The sequence below is a fragment of the Tupaia chinensis genome, unplaced genomic scaffold (assembly GCF_000334495.1).
Source record: "Tupaia chinensis unplaced genomic scaffold, TupChi_1.0 Scaffold000605_1, whole genome shotgun sequence".
In the NCBI taxonomy this organism is placed as follows: Eukaryota; Metazoa; Chordata; class Mammalia; order Scandentia; family Tupaiidae; genus Tupaia; species Tupaia belangeri.
In genome coordinates this window covers 1,323,547-1,349,956 of record NW_006160123.1, presented here as the reverse complement: position 1 = coordinate 1,349,956, position 26,410 = coordinate 1,323,547, and the positions used below count along the sequence as shown (strand labels likewise).

At 49.4% G+C, this 26,410-nt stretch overlaps 1 protein-coding gene across 1 annotated transcript in view; it reads right to left on the bottom strand.

Annotated features, from left to right (window-relative positions):
• Nucleotides 1–8,305: 8,305 nt before the first annotated feature.
• The window catches only part of PLA2G4D (phospholipase A2 group IVD), a 26,910-nt gene continuing 8,805 nt past the window's right edge, over nt 8,306–26,410 (bottom strand). The window contains exons 6-20 of the mRNA XM_006158655.1: nt 26,053–26,095; nt 24,487–24,550; nt 23,994–24,130; nt 23,166–23,276; nt 22,998–23,035; nt 22,682–22,817; nt 22,235–22,371; nt 20,237–20,459; nt 13,974–14,091; nt 12,076–12,213; nt 11,713–11,820; nt 11,401–11,592; nt 10,964–11,130; nt 10,201–10,387; nt 8,306–8,617 (exon numbers count right to left, since the gene is read on the bottom strand). Coding sequence (XP_006158717.1) covers nt 8,391–8,617; nt 10,201–10,387; nt 10,964–11,130; nt 11,401–11,592; nt 11,713–11,820; nt 12,076–12,213; nt 13,974–14,091; nt 20,237–20,459; nt 22,235–22,371; nt 22,682–22,817; nt 22,998–23,035; nt 23,166–23,276; nt 23,994–24,130; nt 24,487–24,550; nt 26,053–26,095 — 2,026 coding nt within the window. The 3' untranslated portion in view covers nt 8,306–8,390. The remainder of the gene's footprint in view (nt 8,618–10,200; nt 10,388–10,963; nt 11,131–11,400; nt 11,593–11,712; nt 11,821–12,075; nt 12,214–13,973; nt 14,092–20,236; nt 20,460–22,234; nt 22,372–22,681; nt 22,818–22,997; nt 23,036–23,165; nt 23,277–23,993; nt 24,131–24,486; nt 24,551–26,052; nt 26,096–26,410) is intronic.

Here is a 26,410-nt window from a genome sequence, read left to right as displayed (position 1 = left end):
CCTTTAGCCACCAGCCACTGGCTGGTCCCAAATTGCTGACTTTTCAAACTAGGCTTACACAAGTGTCACAACCCGGGACATAAATTATACTTAGAATCTGCACATTAATATGAATGAGAGTGCCACATCTCCACGGAGCTGTATCCAATCAGGATACAGGTTCATCTCTAAAATAATGGTAAAAAATCCAAAAGTAACAGCCACCATTATCACGTACCTACTCCATGGCCAGTATTATGCCTAATTTGTCCCTTACCGCGTTCTGTGTAAGCCTCCCAGGGATGCTGTGAAGTGGCTGCTGTCTCCTTTCAGAGATGAGGAAACAGTGGCTTAAAGTTCGATATCCATCTCAAGGTACCTGGAGCCAAGATTTGAAGCCCAGTGCTCTCCCGCAATCCTGATCCCTTCCGTCTTGTCCTGTGGGATGCACTTGGCCGTTCAGTGCTCACTGGAGCTCCGTTCATTCCCGCAGGCCAGCCTATTCCCGAGGGAGTCTGGAGTCGGAGAAGAGCTCCCACTTCCTCTCGGGGCTCTCTGCAGTGAGACAACTACTTAGCCCCTCTTCCTCTGCCCATTGCCACAGCTGGGACAGGGTGTTTCTCTGACAAATACAAGCCCAAGACTGGTCACGTCCTTCTACTCGTGGGGCCAATATGTGATAGTGTCTCTGGTCACTGAGCTTGGCCACCCGGTCTTTCCTCCTCAGGGGCAGAGGGCGGCAGTCACTTCGGCCTCACGCACAGCGGTTCGCAGGGGGCGCCTACCTATGCCACCCTGAAGAAGACTCTGCTATCTCATTGGCTGAGCCTGGTCACCTCTTCACCCCTAAGCCAATGTCTGTGGCCAAGGGAATGCAGGGCGCTGCTCTGATTGGTCAGACCCTGCCTCACCGTCCTGGAAGTGGGGTGGAGTCAGCCAGAGCCCTGAGCTTATAGGTCGAGCAGAGTGCTCCTTACGGGGGAATGCAGCTGCTGTTCTGAAAAGAAGGGTGATGACAGTCCCACAGCGAGTGTGCAACGTGCCCTGGGCTGCTGTGTGACCTTGAACGAGGTCCTTCACCTCCACAGGTGTTTCTTTTTTTTTTGGAGAGATTTTCACTGTAGGGCGCGGGCGCTCGCCAGACAGACAGAGAGAGACATAGAGACAGAAAGCGAGAAATCATTCCCCAGGGGGGATGGTCACGCCGCAATCCCTTCTCCTCCATTCTCCTCTCGGGATCTTGGGCACGCACGCACACGCGCCCGGCGTGAGTTTTAAGCCACCGGGTCCAGGACGTGAACCGTGGTGGACTACGTGGGAGTCCAGCGACATAGCCATTACGCTAACTGCTGGTTCCCAACGGGTGTTTCTTTATCTGTGGGTGAGAGTGGTGAGCTGACCGTTCTTATATGATGCTGCATGGTTGTGGGCACTCCAGCAGCCGTGTCTTTCGCTTCTTTGCTCCTCGTGTGCCTTCTCGCATTGCCGGTCCTGATCTCTCTTTTTTTTTTTTTTTTTTTTAAGAGGTTTTCCCTATAGGGCGTGTGCGCTCACCAGACAAACAGAGAGACAGAGAGACAGAAAGCGAGAAATCACCCCCAGGGGGGATGGCCACGCCGCAATCCCTTCTCCTCCATTCTCCTCTCGGGATCTTGGGCACGCACGCACACGCGCCCGGCGTGAGTTTAAGCCACCGGGTCCAGGACGTGAACCGTGGTGGACTACGTGGGAGTCCAGCGACATAGCCATTACGCTAACTGCTGGTTCCCACGGTCCTGATCTCTTTAGAAAGCCTTCGGTCAGCATTCACTTCTCCAGTCCTCCAGAGCGCTTCCCCATGTTATTTTAAAACATGGCAGACTCTGCTTTTGAGATCACCTCTGGGAGCACTTCCTTCTTACCAGACACGTGACTTCCTAGAACTGGCTTGCTGTAGGACAGCTCCCAAACCAGTCATCATTAGCGTGGCCACCACTCTTTCAGGCAGCAACCTTCAGAGTCGTCTGTGGATCCTCGCCTTCCTTAAGCCTCCAAACCTGATTAGTCACAGGATTTGGGTATTTTTTCCTTTTAGAACGTCTCTCAGTCTCGGAACTCGCAGATGGCGTAAGGGTTACATTGCTGGACTCAAACATAGTCAACCATGGTTCAAGTCCTGGACCCAGAGGCTTAAAATTCACACCGGGTGTGCTTGTGTGTGCAAGATCCCCAGAGGAGACTGGAGAAGAAGGGATTGCGGCTTAGCCATTCCCCCCCCCCGGGGGGGGTGATTTCTCACTGTCTCTGTCTCTGTCTCTCTGGTGAGCACACGTACTCTATTACAAAAATCTCTCCAAGAAAAAAATTTTAAAAAAAAAGTCCCTCAGTCTTCCTCTCTGATTCTTCTTGCTTGGTCACTTTCATAAAGCCAGCTGCCATATTATGACCTGCCCTATGGAGGGGCCCATGTGACAAGAAACTGAGGGCAGCTTCAGGCCAATGGCCTATGAGGCACTGACTTCTGCCAGTAGCTGCCTGAGTAAAACTTGGAGACAGATCTTTCCCCAGGTGAACCTTGAAATACCTTGTTTGCAGAGGACCAGCTAAAGGCCTTGATTTCTGACCCGTAGAAACAGAATGAGTTCTAGGAAACCATTGTTAATATATGGAGCAGGTATCGTGATCTTGTACCCAGACTTTCAGGAAATGAATCTAAGAGTCCCGATTCAGAATGACAGAGTTTTGAGACCAGTGGATAGCATAATGGGTACATCAGTGTGGATTCCCACATGGCTGACTACAGTTCAAGTCCCAGGCCTGGCAGTTTGAAACTCAAGCTGAGTATGTTTACATGCATGCCCAAAGTTCTGAGAGGAAAATAGAGGAGAAGGGATTATGGTGTGGCCATCCCCCCAGGGGGTGATTTCTCACTTTCTGTCTCTTTGGTAAGCGCAAGCACTCAATAGCAAAAATCTCTCTTTAAAAAAAAAAAAAAAGATAGGGTTTTGTTTTTTTCTTCTAAAATGGATACTTTATTAGCATTCTACAGAGAAACAGAAACAAAAGAAGTGGGTGTGTGTGTGCGCGGTCGTGCACATTTGTATCTAGAGAAAGACAGGAGAGAGAAATTTTAAGAAATTGTGGAAGCTTGGCAAGTCCAAAATCTGATGAGGTAGGCTATAAGGCTGGAGATCTAGGGAAAGTTATGGCCCAAGTTCAAACAGTCTGCTGGAAGAATTCCTTCTTGCTTGGGGAGGTCTGTCTTTGTTTTATTAAGGCCTTCAACTGGATTGGACGAGGCCTTCCAACATTATGGAAGGTAATCCGTTTCATTCAAGGACACCAACTTAAATGTAATAGCATCCAAAACACAAAACAACTTCACAAAAACATACAGAATACTGTTTGACCAAATATCTGGCACAGTGGCCCATCCATATTGACAGATGAAATTAACCATCATAAAATGCCCTAATTCAGAACCAGCAGTTGGCATAATGGCTATGTTGCTGGACTCCCGTGTAGTCAACCGTGGTTCGAATCCCGAACCCGACGGCTTAAACTCATGCCGAGTGCATGTGCATGTGTGCCCAAGATCCTGAGAGGAGAATGGAGAAAGGATTGTGGCATGACGACCCCCCCCCCCAGGGGGGGGATTTTTCGCTTTCTGTCTCTCTGTCTCTGTCTTTCTGATGAGCGCACATGCACTATAGCAAAAACCTCTCAAAACAAAACAAAACAAAATGCCCTAATTTATTAAGAACTTTCTCATAAATTCTGAGTTTGTGTTGAATTTTATCAAATGGTTAATGTTATACTATTAGTCTCATCTGATCTATACATTGTTTAAAAAACTGTGTAAGCCTTCTAATTTAAGACCATTTTTGAGTTGTTTAGATAGATCCAACTCGATCAGGAAAAAGAAATGTCTCTGTCACCACCTGGGGCAGAGAGCCAGCCTAGTCCTGGGACTAGTGATGAGACAGTCTATTGGGCCTTCCTATCTCCGCTCTTTGTTTCTGGGCCTGGCCCAAAAGGCTCCATGAAGGGCTTGTGCAATTTTTATGCTATCCTTTGGGTGTGGGCCTGACAGCTGCTAGAGTCACAGTCCTCACTCAGATCAGGGTGGGGCTGACAGGGCCTCTTGGCCCTCGGATAATCAGGGGACTGGGGTAACAGAAGCTGGGGGATGAGACACACACACTCACACATACACACTCACATGCCAGGTATGAGTCTCAGCCCAACCCACTCTGGGCACTGGACAAACTCTCCAAAGCCCTCTTCTTTGCCTTGTTGAAAGCTTCTCAGATGGAAAGGGCTTTTATCTTATTGTACCCTTCTCACCCTTCAGAACATAGGTGCCTGGAGCCGGCCAAAGCCATAGGTTGTGGGTGTAGTCCTCCAGACAGCCAAGTCTTCCCAGGACTTCTGACCCCTTTGTTCCCCCTGACTGTTCCTTCTGACCACTTGTGACCTCTTCCGACTGTTCCCTCAGACTATGCTGTTTGGCAAGTACATTGTCAAATAGTGCGGTCTGAGAGAACAGTCCTACAGACTGCACTCACTTCAGTCACCAGCCACAATTCAGGGGTCCCCACGAACATTTTCACTTCCGAACACCTGGCTGGAAATTTCAGTTCTTATAATCTGTCTCAGGTTTGATCATTTACTAGGAAGACTCACAGAACTCAGGAAAGCACTATTCTTAGGATTACAGCTTTATAATAGTGAAAAAGTACAAATTAAAATTAGCCAAGACAGGACAGAGAGGGGTCCAAACAAGGAGCTTCCAGGCATCCGCCTCTTTGTGGAGTCCTTGACTTCCCTCTAGCTGCAATGTGTGACCATACACAAAACCCATTCCCAACCAGGAGCGTCTACCTGAGCCACTGGTGTCCAGTTTTACTGGGCTCAATCAGATATTGCCTGAATAGTTGCTCCTTAATTTTCAGCCCCTCCTAGAGGTCAGGCTAATACTTTTAGTCTCTAGTACCTCCAGTTGGCCTAAGTCCCTGAGCAAAGACTCTCTCTTCAGATAGGACATTTCAGACCCTAAAGATCGCCTGCCAAGAGGCCAAGTCAAATGTCTCTTTAGGGTAAAGTTAATCCCTTTTTCTTTTTTTTTTTTAAAAGAATTATTTTATTTAACTTTATTTATTTGTTTGTTTTAGTATGACCAGAGAGGGACAGTGTGTGTGTGTGTGAGAGAGAGAGAAAGAGAGAGATAAAGTGCGAAAGCAAGCCTTGAGGTCCAGGACTCGAACTGCAGTTGGCCATGTGGGAGTCCAGCACCCCTAACCACCATGCAACCCGAAGGCCCCAAGTTAATCCTTTACTGCAGATAGGACTTGCTACAAAGCCAGTGCCCAAAAATGCAGAGTGGTGTTGTGGTTAGAAGCACGGGCTTTTTTTTTTTGTGTGAGTAAGGTGGGGTTTTTTTTTTTTTTTTTTTTTTTTTTTTTTTGCCATAGAGTGTGTGTGCTCATTGGAGAGAGACAGAGACAGGGAAAAGGAGAGGGAGAAATCACCCCTCAGAGGTGATAGCCACACCACAATCCCTTCTCCTCCTTTCTCCTCTGGGACTTTGGGCACACACACACACACACATACCTGGCATGATTTTCAAGCCTCTGGGTCCAGGACTCGAACTGTGGTTGGCCATATGGGAGGCTAGCACCTTAACCACCATGCCATCTTCTGGCCCATGGACATTGATTTTGAAAGCTTTTAGTTCCAGTTCTGCTTTTGTCACTTTTGAGTTTAGTGATCTTGAGCAAGTTACTTAACTTGTGGATGCCCACTGGTAAAGACTACTAGGAACATCCCCGTAGCTGCACACATTTGACTTTATCGGTACTTATTGCAACGAAGGAGATTGTACTCCACAGGAAACCATGGAGTATCTCAGGAAGTGGCGTGTATGTGGAGAGGGTAGCTTGCAGGATCTGAGCTTGTATAGGGTGATTTTAGGAATGTTCAAGAAAGTATTGTCCAAAACGCGGTGCTGTCAGGAAGTAAAGGCAACTCAATTGGGTATCTTAACATTCTCATTTAGAGGGCTAAGGGAACAGAGCAGAGCTAAACAGCTAGATTTAGTAAAGAAACAGCAATCTCTGGGCTAGCCCTGTGGCGCAGCAGTTCAGCTCCATGCATAAGGAGCTGGCTCCCACACAGCCCACTGCGGTTGGAATCTCGACCCCAGGGGCTTGAAGAAACAGGGTGTATGTGTGTGAGTGTTTATGTGTGTGGTACCCAAAATCCTGATATGAAGAAATGGAGGGAAAAGGACTGTGGTATGACCACGACCCATGGGGGCAGGGCTCTCGCTCACCGCCTGGCAAGCACACACACCCCTCTGGAAATTAAAAAATAAAGAAAAGAAACTGCAATCTGTGATATGAAACAGGAGAGGGAATGTTTGGTCACTTTTGTGGTTCAGTGATCTTGTTTTTGTTCATGTTCCGACATGTTTATGGTCTTGTTTTGGTCTTGCTCCATCATAATTACATAGCGACCCTATCTGACGTTGGTGCTGTGGGAAAGTTTTGTGTTCATTGGGAGGACACCCTGGCCCAGCAACTAGTGCCAGGCTCGCTCCCAGCAGACAGAGTCAAGGGATGCTTCTTTCCCTTCTCAGCACCCAGTGTCATCACTGGTAGCGTGGAGATGATAATGCAACATATTTAACACGTTAGGCGGCTGTGAGAATTAAGGGAAATAATATGAAATGTCTAGCATAAAACAAAACACAATACCAGTAAATTCCATCATCACTGTTGAAAAATAAGTTTGTGATAAAAAGGGGAAAGGTAGAGAATTAAAATAAAGCCAAATACAAAAGAGACAGACGGAAGAAAGATCCTGAGAGAGAACATTAGATGAGGGGGATCCCTGAGCCAACATCTGTCCTGAAGCTCCCACTATGACTCCTACTGGGACCAGGGCAGCCAGAGTGGTGTTTGAATGTGCATGTGTGTGTATGTGTGCATGTGTGTGTGTGTGTGTGTGTGTGTGTGTGTCCTTAAGTGGGGGAGGTAAGAAGTGTGCCAGCAAAATATAAAAAGGATTATATACCACAGTCAAGTGGGATCTGTTCCAGGAATGCAAGGGAGGTTTAACATCCAGAAATCAATAAAATGTAACACATTAATAGAATACAGGACAAAACCCACACAATCATCTCAGTAGACAGAAAATCATCTGACAAAATTTCACCACTCACTTTCATGACAGAAACCCTCAACAAATCAGGAGTAGATGGTGACTTTCTTGATCTGATCAAAAGATGTCTAAGAAAAACCCACGGCTGCTCTCACACAGAATGGTGAAAGATAGGATGCTTCCTCCCGATATCAGGAACAAGACAAGCATGTCTGATTTTGCCATGTCTCTTGAATGTTGTATTAGAGGTTCTAGTCAGGACAATTAGGCTAGAAAGAGAAATACAAAGCAGTGGAATAAGAAAGAATAAGAATTTCTATTTGTAGATGGCATGAGCTGCATATAGAATATCCCAAGGTAATCAAAAAAAAAAAAAAAAAACTATTAGAGCTAATAAACAAGTTCAGTAAAATTCCAGAATACTGAGACTAGCAGATGGTACAATGGTTATGTCTCTGGATTCACACATGGCCAACCATGGTTCGAGTCCCAGACCTGGCGGGTGCATGTGTGTATGTGCTTGAAATCCTGAGAACAGAATGAAAGAGAAGGTGTTGTGGTGTGGTTATTCCCCCTGGGGAGTGATTTCTCTCTTTCTGTCTCTCTCTGTCTCTCCAGTGAACACATGTACCCTATAGCAAAAATCTCTCAGAAAAAGAAAAAAATATAAGATCCATAATATAAGATCAATCTACGGAACTCAATTGTCTTCCTATAAAAATAGCAATGAACAACTTGAAATTTTAATTAAGAAAATAATTTTATTATTATATTACCCCTAAAAATAAAATACTCAGGAATAAAAATAAATAAGCAAGTACAAGACTTGTACACTGAAAAGAGAAGAGGAAGCAGAGGAGAAGGAGGAAGGTGTGTGTACAGGACACAGTGTGATTCTGATGTAGTGTGACCTGAAGTCACCTGTTAGATCAGGTCATCCCCAGACTTGCCTGTCTCTATTCCTGATATGACACCTCTAGCTTGCACCCAAATTCATTCTGTTCAGGCATGAAAATAATTACATGTAAAAGTTGGTCTGGTTGGACCAGCTATTCTACATACTGGCCTGGAAAAGAGTTTATTTTCAACTCCTCTCAGACCAGCTATGACTCTGGGCAGTGAGACCAACTGCAGAAGCAGCCCCTGCCCAGAGAGCAGGGAGGTCCAGCCAGGGAGGGCTGTGGCTGTGCCCAGTTGCAGATTTGGTTAAACCCCTAATCCTGGATGGTCAGAGTGTGACTTTCAAGGTCCCGGGGCCCTGAGCAATCTCAGGTCTGCACCCCTGCGGGCCTGGCATCCATGGCTCGGTGTTTCAGAGCAGTCCTCAAGGCCTGCAGGAGGGCATCCTGGCTGTTCTGCACGTTGTAGTCACTGAGCTGAAGCAGGCGGTCAAAGTCTTCCTCCTTGTAGGTCATGTTGAATAGGGCATAGGGGGAGGTAGTCCCGGTGAGATCCACTTGGCCAGCCTGGAGCTCCTCAGGGCTGCGTCGGACACCTGCTCAGGGGTGGGAGGGGTCGGGGCGGGACAGAGAAGTGCTCTAGCTGGGCAGGGCTGAGCAGTGGGGCATAGAGGAGGGCTGCTCCCTGCTAAAGTGCTCCTTGCTTTTCTCTAGCTCTCTGTCCCTTGCCCAGAAATAGAACACTATTTTGAGGCATAGAGTTTGATGCTCCCACATTTCCTCACAGCACAATGCTATTCTACTATCGAGGCAACCCCATAGTATCTCTCTCTCTCTCTTATCCTTCCCTAATTTTGCTATAGAGCACTTGTACTGTCTGGAGAGAGACACGGAGAGAGAGCAAGAAAGGAAGTGAGGAAATCACCCCCTTCACACCACAGTCTCTTCTCTTCCATTCTCTTTTTTTGGATTTTAGGTAGGCACGCACAAGCATCCAGCTTGTTTTTCAAGCTACCAGGACTCAAACCATGGAGTCAGTCATGTGGGATCCAGACACTTAAACCCCCATGCCACCTGCTGGCCCCACGGTATCTCTCTACCTCACTCTGTGGTGTGGCGGAAACAGCCAGAACAAGGAGGTCAGCTGGGTGAGCAAATCTCATGGTAGAAACAGGGCACTTTTGCTTTGCAATAACCAGTATTTGTTGAAAGAAAAAATTCTTTAGAATTCTAAGATGTGGGCTGAGCATGTTAAGAGTAAAACTTGAGGGCCAGCAAGTGGTGTGATGGTTGGGGCACTAGATTCCCACATGACTGACCATGGTTCAAGTCCCAGACCTGGCAGCTTGCTTTCTCACTTTCCCTTTTCCTGTGTGTGTGTGTTTCTCTCTCTGGTTAAATTAAAATGATAATGATAATAATAATAATAATCCTTTAAAAAATGAGTAGTTAGATTTGCAATTGTGGAGGAAACTAGAAAACCAGGAATAATGCACGAAGGCAGAAATCATTTTTACCCCACCAAAAAGAGATAAAACTCTAAACAGTTGGTGGGAGGAAAGAATAGGAAATGTGACGACAGTTAAGATTCCTGGAGATATTGAGGAAAAACCCAGCTCTCTGAGAAGGAGTCCCAGTCTGGGCTGGGATAGGATGACAGGCCAATTAAAATCACTGAAACTTGCTCACAGAACAGGAAAGTAGGGGAGCCCTGAGTGGCTAGGGTTACTAGGGATAGGGTGAAGCCAAAGGAGTCTGGGGTCATCACCACCACCATGGGCCTGCAAACAGAGGCCCCTGCAGCAAGGTGGACATCAGCTACAGAGGCCAGGAAGATGTGGCCCCATGATCTAGTGGTTAAGGGAGCTGGAGCTCACATGGCTGACCATACAGCTTGAATACAGGCCCCAGTGGCTTGAAAAACACACCAGGCACATGTGCATGGGTACCCAAAATGTGCTTTCTCCCTCTAACACTCTCTCTCCTTTTCTGTGTGTCTCTTTAGCATGTACACACACCCTCTGGCAAAATGAAATAATAATAATAAATGAAGACTGAGTGGAAGCAGCCGTAAGCCCTGCCTGTCGGACTGTTCCCTGTGCTGAGCATCTGGGGGGCAGCCAGGGCAGTGCCTCTGAGAGACCAGGCTGCCTGGCCATCAGGGGAGGGGCTGCCTCACCAGGGGCTGAGTGGTCCTTGAAGGAGGCGTTGACCAGCGGGAAGTGCAGCAGGACAGGGGCCTCAGGGCAGGCAGGGTCCGAGAAGAGGTGGCACTCCTTGGGTTGACATTGGTCCTCTGGGCTGGGCTCCACACGGGGGAAGGGCAGTCCCCGGGCCCGGCAGTACAGCTCAGTCTGCTGCAGCGCCTGGTGGGGAAAACCAGCCATCCTACATCAGCCTCTAGAAAGTGCCAAACTGCTCCCTCAGCGTCAAGACAAAACCCGGCTCTGCCCTGGCCTGGCCTGGCTATGCCACTCAGAGTCACAGAGAGAATAGAAAGATCCTGGTGGGTTGTAATGCTGTTTGATTAAAACCTTCAGGTGGATTACAGACCCAGCACCCCCACACATAGGATTGCTAGATTGTTCATGTCCCAGAGGCCTCAGTAGGAGATCTACACCTGTACTGTGGCTGACCTCTTCCCCCTGAGCCCCCAAGGGAGGCCTGAGGGATGAGTGTGGTGATGCCCAGCTGTTCCTCTGTGGGGTCGACATGGAGCGCTTCCTCCCTCCCTGTCCACCTGTCGAGGGATCCAAGGGCCCTGCCATTACCACAGCCCTTTCCAGTGGAGGCCCCTGGCAGGAGTCTGTGGATCAGAGCCCGTCACCACTCTCCCACTGGGGACCCAGCAGGAGTGTAGCAGTGACTCAGAGGCCCTGCTGTTCACCCCTGGAGCTTGGTTTGGTTGGGCAGAGGGGTTCCTATGAAGCTACCAGAGGTACCTCAAAGGGTGCGGAGAGGGAATAGTCGAAGGAGAGGATGAGGTCCAGCTTGCGGCCTGGCCGGAACATGGAGGGACAGCTGGTGTTGATGAAGTAGCCAGGGTCCACCAGGCAGAGCTGGGGCTCCTGGGGGGTCAGCTGGCCTGGCGTGGAGTCTAGCTGGCTGTCTGGTGGGAGAGGCAGTGACAATCAGAGGCAGCTACTCTGCCACAGGTGGCCCACCTGTCCCCTTCATAAGGCATCACCCACGTCCTCCTACGTCTGCTGTCCCTCCCTGAATGCACATGCCACCACGGCACTTGCCCATGATCTTCCCCAGGCCTCGTCCTAGAGGTGGGTGCTGTGACCCCCAACGCCTCTGCCAGTCCCTAACAACGGCGCATCCCTCCTCAGGAGCACCGCCTTGCTACCTGGCGACAGAAGGCCGTGACCCTCACCTGCCCAGGTAGAGAAGTCTTTCTGGCCGCAGTAGTCCTGGTGCAGCTGGAGGCCCCGGAGGAAGTTGGAACTGCGGTGGTGCAGCGGCCTGCCCGTCAGGAAGCCCTGGAACGCCTGCGCCAGGGCTGTGCCAGGCTGCAGCCAGTTCTTCAGCCATGAAGAGGCCCCCGAGGAAGCGGGAGGGTTCTTCTCTGCAGCCAGAGAAAAAGACATTGCCCCAGTGAGCGCCTGGAAACATTCGGCCCTCCTCCCCTCAGACTCCATACCCCACAACCACTCATCCCAGGCTCCCTCAGAGACCCCTTTCCTACCAATGTTCCTGATCTTGTCCTTGATATGCTGTTTCCAGGTCTCCCCAGAACTGGTGATGTCATACCAGGCATCCAGCAAGTTCAGGGAGAAAATGTTGCTCCAGATAGCTGAAGGCCAGACCCCCAAGACTGGTCAGCCCCCATGCCCCAGTGCCCTGCCTCCCCCCGCTGGGAAGCCAGTGGTTCCCACCCTTCGGCGCTGATAGAAAATGGGCACGGGGAGAGGGCTGCCCCTGCACGGACTCTTCACCCTGAACCCCTGGCCTAGCTCGGGGCTCTGCCCAGACCCAAGCTCCAGGCATCATATGCTGTCAGAGACCTGGCCTGTGACTGGCCCCAGGGCCTTAAGTGTGATCCCCTCACCTTCCAGAAAGCAGATCCGGGGTTCAGGAAGCTTCTTCATCAGTCGCCCCATGAAGAACTCAGAGCCGAAGAGCTCAGGAGGAACAAAGGCTCCATACTTGAGGAAGCCGACCTCATAGGGGGAGAACTCCACCCACTCTAGGGGGCGGGAAGGAGAGGCAGGAATGTGAGGAGGGGGTGAAGAAGCTCCCACCAGGGCTGAGCACATTTCCTCCCAGCAGGCCTCAGCCGCCCCTGCCTGGCACCAATTCAGCAGCTGTGAGGAACGCTGACCACTCCTCCACCCAGCACCCCAGTCCCCAGCCCCCTGCCTGGCCCTTGAGTCCATCAGCACCACCGCCTTTCCAGAAGGCTGGGCAGCCTGTGCAGGAGTTTCCAGGTTTAATTCTCTGGGGACTCTTGGGGTATAGGGAATTCGGGAGTGTGTGTGTTGAAGGGTGGAGTGGACAGAACAGTACCCTTGAAGTCGAGGGTCTCCAGATTGTTCTCTTTGACATTGAGGCTCAAGTAGAGGGGCAGAGGGTTCTGACCACGCTCCAGGGCGGCTCTCTGTCCTGACAGCTTCTGATCCACCACCTGGGGTGGGAGGGAATGAGGGTTCAAGTGAGGTCAGAGCACCATGGAGACAGCAGCTCTACCAGAACAGGGGCAGGGCACAGGGTAGGGGTGCGGAGCAGGTATCACCCCAGGGGTGGCTATGTGCAGTGCATCCCCACCCCTGCCCCCGAGTTCTGACCAGCCCCACAGGCAGGACCACGCAGTTTATTTGCTGCTCATCAGGGAGGGCCGTCCACAAGGCTTCCCCCCTTTCCCTCTCTCTGGGCTTCTGTCTTTATGGGTTTAAGGGTGGAGTTGGTGTCAATCCTGACATCAGCCGGAAAGGCACCGGGGCGCATGCATGGATGCACACACAAACACTGCTCCCCGGACAGGACCCAGCAGTCCCGTCAGTATACACTGTAAGCGATACCAGGAACGGGCTGCCCAGTCTGGGTTTGTCTTAGTGCAGTTCAAGTTTCACCCCTCCCAAATACTTCCCTGATGTCCTACCCTCCCCTTCCTTGTCCCCTTTTTCTCCTCCTTTGCTCAGTATGAGGTGTACCCTGTTTTTATTCTTGTCTTCTGTTCCTAATCGTCTCCTCACTAACTCTCCAAGCTGTCTTTGCTGGAGAGGACTGCAACTTGCCTTTTGGAGAGCCTCCCTGAGTTCTAGGGGCAGAAAAAGGCCTCACTCTATTCCAAACCAGAGATGAAAATAGGGCTCATCTGAAGCCCCCGCAAGGTTAGCGGAGGTAGCTGCCTAGAATGCCGCCCGCCTGAAGACTCCGCTGCAAAGGTGAACTGATGCCGCCTGCCCTGGGCTGTTTCTGATGGGACAAGGAAGGTCCGTGAATGTGTCTTCCTTCTCCTCAGGCTGAATGAGCTGGAACAGATCTGCTGGGGGTGCTGTCTCTGTCTATCTTTCTGTCTCCCTTATTTACGGAAGAAATACTTAAAAAAAAAAAAAAAAGGGTCAGCCTTGTGGTCTAATTCCATACTTGAGGAAGCCGACCTCATAGGGGGAGAACTCCACCCACTCTAGGGGGCGGGAAGGAGAGGCAGGAATGTGAGGAGGGGGTGAAGAAGCTCCCACCAGGGCTGAGCACATTTCCTCCCAGCAGGCCTCAGCCGCCCCTGCCTGGCACCAATTCAGCAGCTGTGAGGAACGCTGACCACTCCTCCACCCAGCACCCCAGTCCCCAGCCCCCTGCCTGGCCCTTGAGTCCATCAGCACCACCGCCTTTCCAGAAGGCTGGGCAGCCTGTGCAGGAGTTTCCAGGTTTAATTCTCTGGGGACTCTTGGGGTATAGGGAATTCGGGAGTGTGTGTGTTGAAGGGTGGAGTGGACAGAACAGTACCCTTGAAGTCGAGGGTCTCCAGATTGTTCTCTTTGACATTGAGGCTCAAGTAGAGGGGCAGAGGGTTCTGACCACGCTCCAGGGCGGCTCTCTGTCCTGACAGCTTCTGATCCACCACCTGGGGTGGGAGGGAATGAGGGTTCAAGTGAGGTCAGAGCACCATGGAGACAGCAGCTCTACCAGAACAGGGGCAGGGCACAGGGTAGGGGTGCGGAGCAGGTATCACCCCAGGGGTGGCTATGTGCAGTGCATCCCCACCCCTGCCCCCGAGTTCTGACCAGCCCCACAGGCAGGACCACGCAGTTTATTTGCTGCTCATCAGGGAGGGCCGTCCACAAGGCTTTCCCCCTTTCCCTCTCTCTGGGCTTCTGTCTTTATGGGTTTAAGGGTGGAGTTGGTGTCAATCCTGACATCAGCCGGAAAGGCACCGGGGCGCATGCATGGATGCACACACAAACACTGCTCCCCGGACAGGACCCAGCAGTCCCGTCAGTATACACTGTAAGCGATACCAGGAACGGGCTGCCCAGTCTGGGTTTGTCTTAGTGCAGTTCAAGTTTCACCCCTCCCAAATACTTCCCTGATGTCCTACCCTCCCCTTCCTTGTCCCCTTTTTCTCCTCCTTTGCTCAGTATGAGGTGTACCCTGTTTTTATTCTTGTCTTCTGTTCCTAATCGTCTCCTCACTAACTCTCCAAGCTGTCTTTGCTGGAGAGGACTGCAACTTGCCTTTTGGAGAGCCTCCCTGAGTTCTAGGGGCAGAAAAAGGCCTCACTCTATTCCAAACCAGAGATGAAAATAGGGCTCATCTGAAGCCCCCGCAAGGTTAGCGGAGGTAGCTGCCTAGAATGCCGCCCGCCTGAAGACTCCGCTGCAAAGGTGAACTGATGCCGCCTGCCCTGGGCTGTTTCTGATGGGACAAGGAAGGTCCGTGAATGTGTCTTCCTTCTCCTCAGGCTGAATGAGCTGGAACAGATCTGCTGGGGGTGCTGTCTCTGTCTATCTTTCTGTCTCCCTTATTTACGGAAGAAATACTTAAAAAAAAAAAAAAATAGGGTCAGCCTTGTGGTCTAATGCTTAAGGAAGCCAGATCCCACATGGCGGATTGTGGTTTGAACCCCTGCCCCAGCAGCTTGAAAACCTGCCAGGGGACCAGCAGATGGCATAGCAGTTACATTGCTAGCTGACCGCAGTTTGAGTCCTGGACACAGTAGCTTGAAACTCCCGCTGGGTACGTGTATGTGCATGCTCAAAATCCCAAGAAGAAAATGGAGGGGAAGGGATCCCCCCCGAGGGGGTGATTTCTCACTTTCCTTTTCACTGTATCTGTCTTCCCCCTCCCTACCCCCACCAGCAGCTCATGAACCCTAAAGCAAAAAAAAAAAAAAAAAGTTGATTAAAAAAAAATTTTTTTTTTAATTTTTAAAAAAAGAAAGAAAAGAAAACCTGCCAGGCACTTGTGTGCATTGTCCCAGATCCCAACAGGACAGAGGAATGAGGACAAGGGACAAGGGCATGACCACACCCCACTAAGATGCTTTTTTCGGCTTCCTTTCTCTCTGTCTCTCTGTCTCCCTCTGGTGAACACAGGCACTCTTTGGCAATTTGAAAAAAAAAAAAAAAGAAGAATGCATAGATGTCCAATAATACCACAAGAATATTTATTATTGTAAACCATAAAAACTAATCAAGGTTGTCTCTAACAATGACTATAAACCTTATATAGTATATAAAAATCATGTGTTAAGTCATTACTAGAGGATCAATGGTAATTAAATAAAAGTCTTCTTTATAGCCTAGGATCAAACCACCTTTTCTAATACCTCATAAAGTCGAATCTACTGAAACTAGGATCTCCTATTCCACAGTAACTGGTTGCTGCCAGCAGGCAGAGGAGTCAGTAACTAAAATGCAACACCTTCAAAACTGAATATGAACTTAAACAGTAGATCCAAAGAATGCATGTGTTATTACAATAAAAATAGTTCAAGGGGCCAGTAGGTAGCATAGTGGTTAAGATGCTGGACTACTACGTGGTCAACCACTGTTCGAGTCCCAGATCTGGTGGCTTGAAAATCAAACCGGGTGGGTGTGCATACATGCCTAAGATCCCAGAAGGAGAATGGAGGAAAAGGGATTGTGGTGTGGCTATCCCCTGGAGGCTGATTTCTCACTTTGTCTCTCACTGTCTTTGTCTCTCTCTAGTGGGTATATATATCCCTATGGCAAAAGCCTTAAAAAAATAGTTCAAGTAATTATGTTGGTTTTTTAAATTCAATGTCATTTCAAGCAAAATCCCAGCAATATTTATTATGAAACGTGACTAGCAGATTCTATTATATAATTAGAAGAGCTGGAGGCCAAGAGTAGTCAAGCTAATTTAGAAGAAGAGCCAAGAATGGGGTGGACAGGGGCAAACTTGCCCAACAGATGCCAAGGTCAATTACAAAATGTTAGTAATTGGGGTGCAATTGGCACAGAGAAAGACCTGGCTGCTCAGGAAGAGTCCCATGATATCTGATTCATGATTTATGACAGAAGTGTAGTTCAGATTGTTGTCTTTCAATCAGCAGCAGTGCAGATTATTGAAAAAAATTCCATAAATTAGACTGAAAAAATTTGCTATCCATATGAGAAAAAAATGGGATCCTTATTGACATGATATTTGAAGATAAATTACGGGTAAATTTAAGTCCTATTTGTAAGAAACAAATCCTTAAGCTCTTTATAAGAATATATACGAAGGGCCAGCAAGTGTCATAGTGGTTAACGTACTAGACTCCCACATAGCTGACTGCAGTTCAAGTCCCAAACCTGGCAGCTTGAAAATCATGCTGGGCATATGCATGCCCAAAGTCCTGAGAGGAGAATGGAGAAGGGATTACAATGTGGCCATTCCCCTTGGGGGAGCGGTGCTTTCTTATTTTCCCTCTCTCTGTCTCTCTCCGGTAAGCATATGCACCCTGTGGCAAAAACCTCAAAAACGAAAACAGAAAAACAAAGAATAGATAGGACGGTACACTGACTCTGCGGTACAGCAATAATGCACTGCTCAAAAGAAACTGCATCTCACGGGGCCATCATGGTTTGAATCCCCAACCGGGTCAGCCTGAAACAAACATACCAGGTACATGCATGAGAGTCCAAGATCTGACAGGTCGGAGGGCTGAAGGAAGACTGTGGTGTGACCAGACTCTGAAAGATACTCCTCTCTTTCTCTCTCTCTCTCTCTCTTTCTCTCTTTCTCTCTCTCTCTCTCTTTCTCTCTTTCTCTGTTTCTCTCACGTGTGTGTGTGTGCATGCACTCCTCTGTCATGAGTGAAGAAAAAAAGGAGAGGGTAGGCCCCATAGCACAGTGGTCAAGCACTATCTTATAGAGAGCCAGATCCCATATGGCTGACCACAGTTGAAATCCCAGCCTTGAAGGACTGAAAGCACAACACGGGTGTGCACGTATGCTAGTGAGCATGTGTGTGCTGGTGAGTGCACCTGCACTCTGGCAATACAAAAAGAGAAAGGAAAAAAAGAAATGTATAGGAAGGCATTTAATAACTTCGGGTAAAGGGAGAGAAATACTCTCAAAAGCACACATCAGGGACCAGCAGACAGTGTGATGATTAAGGACGCTGGACTCCCACATGGCTGACCATGATTCGGGTCCTGGACTTGGCGACTTGATTTCTCACTTTCTCTCTCTCTTTCTCTCTCACTCACTCTGTCCCTCTCTGGTCAAATTAAAATAACTAAATAAATCAAGTTAAATTAAAAAACTATTCTTAAAAAAAAAAAAAAAGCACACATATGGGACCAGCAGTTAGCGTAATGGCTATGTTGCTGGACTTCCATGTAGTCGACCACAGTTCACGTCCCGGACCTGGACCTGGTGGCTTAAAACTCACACCGGGCGCGTGTGCGTGCATGCCCAAGATCCTGAAAGGAGAACGGAGGAGAAGGGATTGCGGCGTGACCATCCCCCCTGGGGGGTGATTTCTCACTTTCTGTCTCTCTATCTCTCTCTGTCTGTCTGGAGAGCGCACGCGCCCTATAGCAAAAACCTCTCCAAAACAAAAAAGCACACATAATAAAGGAAAAGAATGATAAACTGGATTAGATTAAAATTATGCACCAGATCATTATAGTTGATAAAGGATTAATATCCAAAACAAAGAATTTACATAAAACAATTTAAAAATACAAATTAAGTAGCAAAATAGAAAAGAAGTTCAGTGGATAATCTATAGAAGAAGCCTGAATGGTATACATACTTGAAAATAAGATCGGTCTCACTAAAAATTAAGAACATACAAAACTGCAAAAACTCTTTCATCATCCATAGATGGCAAAATGTTAAAGTCTGCAGAAGATACAGGAAAAAAGGAATTATGTATCCACTTAGAGTGGGAATATAAATTAATACAATGTTTTACTTTTTTTTTAATTGCCAGAGGATGTGTGTGCTCACCAAAGACAGAGAAAGAGAGAGAGAAGGAAAAGTCACCCCCCAATTAGCATGGTCACCCTGCAATCCCTTCCTTCGTTTCTCCATCCCGTCAGGCTTTTGGGCATGCGCGTATGCCTGGTATGTTTTCAATACGCCAGGGCCAGCTTCAAACCACAGTCTGCCACGTGAAATCCAGATCCCTTAACCACTAGGCCATGGAGCTAGCCCTTCCTAATAAACATTTCTAACTAAAGAGTAATAAGAACAACTGCTATTTTCTAACAGTACGGTACTTGCCAGTAAGAATAAAATGTAAAGAAAAAAATCCAAGGCAAATTCAGTTTGGTTAGGCTTTTTTTTTTTTTTTTTTTTTTTTACTTGACTAACATGTGCTTGCCAGAGAGACGGAGAGACGAAAAGTGAGAAAAAAAAAAGTGACTTCACAGGGGGTATGGCCACACTGCATTCCCTTTTGCTCCATTTTCTCAGGACTTTGGGCACGCATGTACATGTGCACGGTGTGTTTTAAACCACTGGGTCCAGGACTCAAACTGTGATTGACTAAGTGGGAAGTCCAGTGATGTAACCATTACACCATCTGCTGGTCCCTAGTTTTGGTTGGCTTACATGATAATTACTCTTTTTTTTTTTTTTTGAGAGGTTTTTATTATAGGGCGTGTGTGCTCGCCAGAAAGACAGAAAGAGACAGACAGACAGAAAGCGAGAAATCACCCCCCAGGGGAGATGGCCACACTGCATTCCCTTTTGCTCCATTTTCTCAGGACTTTGGGCACGCATGTACATGTGCACGGTGTGAGTTTAAGCCACCAGGTCCGGGACACGAACCATGGTCGACTACATGGGAGGCCAGCGACATAGCCATCACGCCAACTGTTGGTCCCCAATAATTATTCTTGGTCACATTCCTGATACCCTAAAATGAGGAAGAATCTTCTATTGCTATATTTGATCATTTATTCTTTTTGGTTATACGTGTTAAAGACACTTTTTGTCTTTTTGTTTGAAATGTTTTTGAAACTTCTTTTGGATTGGGATATGTGGTAATATATACATATGTGTAATAAAAAGTTATGTGTTCAGGTTTTTTTTATGTTTTTAAGATAATAATAAAGAAATATAAGAGCTGGCCCTGTCATCTAGTGATTACGGGATCCTACAAGCTGACCAGGGTTTGAACCCCTACCTAGTGGCTTAAAAAATATTCCAGGTGTGTGTGTGCGCATGCCCCAAATCCTGACAGAATGAAGAAATGGAGAAGGGATTGCCGTGTGACTACGTCCCATTGTGGGGTGCTGCCTCTCTCCCTACCCACATCACTCTCTGTCTCGCTTTGGCAAGTGTATGCACCCTCTGGCAATTAAAAATAAATAAGTAAAAATTAAAAAATTGTTATGAAAAAGAAATACAATAGGTAACATTTAGACTTTGCTTACTCTATGCCAGCGTGCCACTGAGTGATCCCAACAGCTCTATGAGCTAGCAGTAAATGTTATTCCCGTTGACCAGATGAGTCAGCTGAGGCACAAAGAGGTTAAGAGACTCATCTATGTACACATAGCTAGTAAGAGGCGTTGGGATTAGATCCCAAGGAATCCAGTTCCCTGTGCTTTCAATGCTACCCTGAAGAACAATACCTTTTATACTGCAGTGTAAATAAAAATGGTTCGAGCAATCTTACTGACTGGAACAGTACAAAGGCTTTGTTTGCTTAGCTTTGACACTGACTGATCCCTGGCTCTTGGGAGATTCAGAAATGTCTGTGTCATGGCAATTAACTGAAGAACCTGCTTAGGCGCCCCTACCTGACCGTGCAGTGTAAACTCCAGGACCAGGGCCCACAGGTCCACAAAGGTCGTGGGGTGACCCTGCTGGGAACGCAGCTCCAACTCTCGTCGGTAGCTTGCCAGCTGCTCCAGGGAGAAGGCCTCCAGCTTGCTCTTGGCCAGGTGCTCCCGGGCGTGTGTGATGGGTCCCTCAAGGTCCCGCTGGGACCACTCAGGGTCTCCATACAGGTGGGCCATAGTCCTGGGAGAACAAGGAGACAGGATAGTAGGAGGAGGGCCCAGTACAGGCCCCTGCAACTCCTCCCTCCTATCCTCCAGCTTCTCCCAGCAAGTCAAGTCTCCTGCATTTTGAAAATGTCTTGGGGCTTTCTCTCCCCCTAGATGAGCACAGTCACATGATGCGAGCCACAGATGGGATTGTAAGTTTTCTTGTAATCACATTTTTAAATAGTATACAGAAACCAGTAAAAATTAATGTTTAAAAAGAATGATTTTATTTAACTTTATTTATTATTATTATTATTTTTGAATTTGACCAGAGAGGGAGACAGAGTGAGAGAAGGAAAGCGAGAAAGAAAGCCACTAGGTCCAGGACCCAAACCACAATAGGCCACGAGGGAGTCCAGTGCCCTTAACCACCACACCACTTTCCAGCCCTGTAAAAATTAATTTTAATAATATGTGTCATTTTATTTGTTATATCCAAAAATTACAATTTCAACATGTAATCAATATAAAAAGTTATTGGTATAATTTATATATTTTTCTAAGTAAGTCTTCAAAAGTCACTGTCTTGGGGCTGGCAGGGTGGTGGTTAAGGGCGCTAGTCTCCCACATGGCTGACCACGGTTCAAGTCCTAGACCTGGTGGCTTGCTTTCTCACTTTCTCTCTCTTTTACTCTCACTCTATCCCTCTCTGGTCAAATTAAAATAAATAAATAAATGGATAAATAAGGTTTAAAAAATTCTTTAAAAAAAGTCACTGTCTTAATAACACATCTTGGTCTGGGTGAGCCATATTCTGAGTGGCCAATAACCACATGTGGCTACTGGTACCACACAGGACAGCAGAGTTCTAGATGCTAATCCCAGCTTCCTGGGTGTGTCCTGAAGTCCTTTTAGACTCTGCTTGTCAGCAGCCATTACCTAAACTCCTCTGAGGACCTCTCTCTTCTCTTACTCCTTAAAATAAAAGTCACATTGGGGCCAGCAGATGGCATAGTGGTTACATTGCTGGACTACCACATGGTTAACCGTGGTTCAAGTCCTGGAACCAGTGGCTTAAAAATCACACTGGGTGTATATACATCTGTGGGGCCAAGATCCCAGGAAGAGAATGAAGGAGAAGGGATTGTGGCCAACCTTCTGGGGAGGAGGGTGATGTGTCACTTTCCCTCTCACTGTGTCAGTCTCTCTCTCTCTCTTTCTCTCTCTGGTGAGCACACGCGCCCTAAGGCAAAAACCTTTTAAAAATAAATAAATAAAATAAAAATAAAAGTCACATTAAAGTCACGTTCCAGTAAGAAAGGAATGGATCTCTTAACAGTGAAGGGTTCTACCTCGTCATAGACGGGGCAGGAGTGTAGGGAGGTAATGCTGTCTTTAGGTAAAATACCATCTCTTGACCTCAATTTCTTTGTCTATATGGATGGTGTGAGGAGAATGTTGTGAGGATTCAATGAGACAATAACAATGAAAGGGGGAGAAAGAACTACCACTTTAGAGCTCTGGGTATGTGCCAGGCATTATGTGAAGCGTTTTTGTGGGCTCCGTCACCCCAATTCTATGGAGCATGTGCTATCATTACCCCCTTTTCGGAGATGAGTCAACTGAAATCAGAGTCCGTAAGGGCTGCAGGCAGTGAGGCCAAGACTCAAACACAGCTCAGCGGGACTGGCCACCTTTACATCTGGGAACGAACCTTCTGTTACCTCACTCATGGCAGGATGTGTTCTGTGTCCACCAACCCCCCCAACACCTGGTCACCTCTGCCCTCCCAGTGCCCAGAGTGCTCACCACGTAGAGCCTGAGGTGCCACTGAAGTAGGTCACACAGTCCAGGAGGCCCAGCTTCTGCAGGGCCAGTAGGTGGCCATAGAGCGAGGTCATGGCCCGGGCGCCTCCTCCTGTAGCCATGATGCCCACGACAGGGACCTGGATCACACGAAAACTCAGGCTGGCTTAACGAGGACAGGCAGGAGCTGCCTGGCCCCCATCCTGCTCCCGGCCTCCAGATGAAGGACACCTGGTCAGGAGCTGATGAATTAGGGTTAGAGCTGGACCTAGCCCCCACCCAGAAATCCACAGCTCTTTGCCCAGGACAGAACCCCAAAGCTTACCCATGCCTCCCTACCTCCCCACATGCCCACTCTTCGTTCTCTGCTGACTGGAGTGTCCGGAGAGGCATAGGAACCAGGGATTTCCTCAAGTCCGGTACACCCCCATGCCCCTGGCCCCTCCAGACCTCATGCTCCTGCAGGTCTCTGTCCAGCTGCAGGGCCCGCTTCAGGGCCTTGGCCACAACCTGCTTCCTCCTGCTCAGGAAGATCTGCTCCTCGGCACAGGGTTCGAAGCCCAGATGCACGGCCAGCTCCTTGGGGCTGGGACAGAGGAGGATCCAGGGGTCAGGGACATCAGCATGGCTGAGCCACTGGCTGGCCAAGCTCACACAAGCTGACAAATATCCTCCTGCTCCAACCCCAAGGGTCATTCTTTTCCATAGCACTCTCCTCCTCTAGGACCATCTCCCACTGTTCCCCACAGAGATAAATGTCCCTTACCAGTTCTCAGCCTTGAGCTGCAGCCTTACTCCTGGGGACTGAAATTAAAGCAAGAGACCCTGCTCAGATTGTCCCAGACCCTGCAGAGGACACGGGCATCCTCCGGGCCTTGGACCGTGGCATCCCCTGTGTTCATTCCCACTGGCACTTCCGGTTGAGCTCACTCACATTTGTAGCAGGAACATCGATGGTCACCTCTTCCTTCATGGCCAAGGGCTTCAGGGGCACAGAGAGTTGACTAGCTGAGTTGTCCCAATTCCAGACGCTGCCCGTGGAGCTCTGGAGAGAAGACTCATTCATTCAATCATTCAACAAATCCTTCCTGAGTATCTAGACTGCACTCTAGACAGACACGGTCCCTCCCATCATGCAAAAATAATGACAATATTTATAACAATATATTTATAATGACTAACAATCACAACATAATAAGCGCTAAAATGTACAGCAAAGGCAACGCTCTCACTACGCTGCATGCATACACTTATAAAGAAGCAGGTGATTGGCTGATGCTGCTAAGTGGGAGGGAAATGAGCAGTGCGATGTGATCAAGTATCTGAAAGGGGGTGTGTCGGGGCACTCTGATGTGGGGAATCCAGGCGGGCTCCTCTGAAGAGGTACCATTTGACCTGAGATGTAAAGGGGCGTTGAGGAAGAGGAAGCCCTGGAAGGAGACAGAGGGGAACCCTGCCAGCCGCTGGCATGTCGGAAAAACACTGAGACAAGCGTGGCCAGAGCGTTGTGAACAGGGGAGGGAGGGGCACGGGTCAAACAAGGCAGCAGGGGCGGGAGGGCATGGGCAGGGTCTTGTGGGCACAGCCCCCCCGACCCCCTGTAATCCTCCCTGTCTGCCAGGGTATGTGAGTAACTGACACCATACCCTGGAGAGGCTGACAAGGCCACAGGGGCCTGGCCTCAGCAGGGGAAGGCCCAGGAGGGGTCCAGAGCAGCCACAGCTGGCAAAAGGCTGGGGCTGGCAGGAGAATTCTGACCCACCCTCAGGCGCCCACTCAGCTCTGTCTCTTGGGCCGCCATGTAGTGGAAGCAGAAGGCAGAGGCTGGGCCCAGGGCAGTCGTCTGCGTGTCTTCATACGACCCCTTGAGTACCAGCTCCAGCTCCAGTTGATGTGGATCTGGGGAGGGAGTGGGGCGTCAGCAGGCAGGGAATGAGAGTCCAGCATCTGGTTCAGACCTGGTCACTGGTGGCCCTGCCTGGACAGGGTGGACGCTGGGGGGCTGGACCATGAGAAACAGGATTCTGAAAAGGGCCCTCCCTAGTCTGCGGGTCCCAGAGCCCCCAGGGAACTCCCACCTCTTGCGACATACTCTCTTCCTGTCCAGAGGAGACATGTTGCCTCCTGAGCCGTGTGGGTGAGAAGAGAGAGGCAAGCACTACCCTCTGCTCAACTCTGCCCTGTGTGGGTCCCCAGCAACCCTCGCCTACCCCTGTTCCAGGCAGAGTCCGGACCCGGCTCTGAGCAGGCCTCACCTGAGACCACGGCAGAGCTCCTTGCGCTGTCCAGACGCACGTCCAGGCATGACAGCTCTCGGGCCTGGGGTGGAACACATCATGAGTGTGGGCTCTGCAGGCCCAGCTGAGCTCCCCTCAGCCTCTGAGCCCACTGTCCCCAATCCACCACACATGCAGGACAAGGAGTGGGGCACGGAATGGATGACTGGGTGCAGAAACCCTTCACCTTGTCTCTGATCCCATGCCACTGCTAAACCCAATATTCCTACACAGCCAGGAGCAAAACATCTGGAGCCTCCGGAAGCTGCCTGCTCTTAGACATAGGGCCCTCCATCTCACTACAGCGACCCCAGGTGGTGGATGCAAACCCCTGGCCTGCAGGATGATGGGAGGGGAGTCTGAGACAACGTGCGTGCCACTCAGCTGGCCTGCAAAGGGGCCTTCTCGCTGGCCAGCACGCCAGCTGAGCCTGCAGCCCACTTTTGCCAAGGAACTTTCACCTCAGCACCGCTGAACCCAACAACTTACTGCTTGCTGGTCTCCATCCCCTCAGATAAGAGGCAGCTGCCATGGGTTTGGCTTTGTGTGTGTGTGTGTGTGTGTGTGTGTGCATTTTAAAAAAGGTAATAGTAGTGTATCGGGAACCAGCAGTTGGTGTAATGGCTATGTCGCTGAACTCCCACGTAGTCTACCGCGGTTCGCGTCCCAGACCCGGTGGCTTAAAACTCACGCCGGGCGCATGTGCGTGCGTGCCCAAGATCCCGAGAGGAGAAGGGAGGAGAAGGGATTGCGGTGTGACCACCCGCCCTGGGGGGTGATTTCTCGCTTTCTGTCTCTCTGTCTGTCTGGCGAGCGCACGCGCCCTATAGCAAAAACCTCTCCAAAAAAAAAAAAAAAGGTAATAGTAGTGTATCAAACAGGGATTTGCACACAACTGTATATCTCCTCGTTTTGTGCTCTAGGTGCCTTCCCACCTGGCCCTGGCTCCCCTCAGCTCCAGGTTAGGCTCCTGCAGGGGTCCAGGGCCACACTTTAAATAGAATGATTCTCATACACCGCTCGCCGCCTTGTGGTCATTCCTGTTCACTGCAACTCTGTGAGCTTACTGGTTTGGGAGAGCCGAGGACTCTCCACCCTCACAGAGGAGCTGGTTACCCCTGAGCCTGTCCTGATCACCTTGAGTGGAAGCTCACCACACTGGAAACACCCTGAGCCTCAGTGACCTCAGTAGTAACAACCCGAAGGTGGGCCGGGCTTGCATGAGTGTTTCATACCTTCCAGGGCAGAACTCAGTCCCTAAAAACTGTGAGGTCATCACACATGACTCAGTGCCGTCAGGAAGCACCCAAAACCTCCACAGTCGCTCAGCCACCCAGCCTCAGGTCAGACCCTCCTCCAGTAGAACCCAATCTGCCTTCTCTCCGGGTGCCCCTAGATGCCAGAGCCCTCCAAGACCCACAGCCCCGAGCAACTGCCTTGCTGGGAAGCTGGGTGGTGGGGATCTTACCACAATCCCTTCTGGTCCCCACCCCAGGCAGCTCCCCACCCCCAAGTGTCTCCCCTAAGCCAGAGGGAGGCAGTTACCACGAGAACACTGTTGGTGATGAGGCTTTCTGGACGATCTGACCTGGAAAATTCAAACATACACAGTCCAGCCTCACAAAGGCAAAGACTTCCCCCTTGACCTGCCACCCTCACGTTTCCCGCCCTGGTGGGGTCTCCCTGGGGGACGCCGAGGGCTCTCTAAGTCCCGGATAAGATTTTTGGTAAGAGGGGATGCTTCTGCAGAAGGAAGTTCAGGGCAGAGAGTCGGCAGAGAAAACATGGTCTTCCTCTCCTCCTTTCTCTAAGAGGGTCTCCCCCCACACACCTCTCTGGCAGGGGTGGGGAGAAGAGGAACAGCACATTAGGCCGGACTGCCCAATGGGGAAAGTGGGTCAGG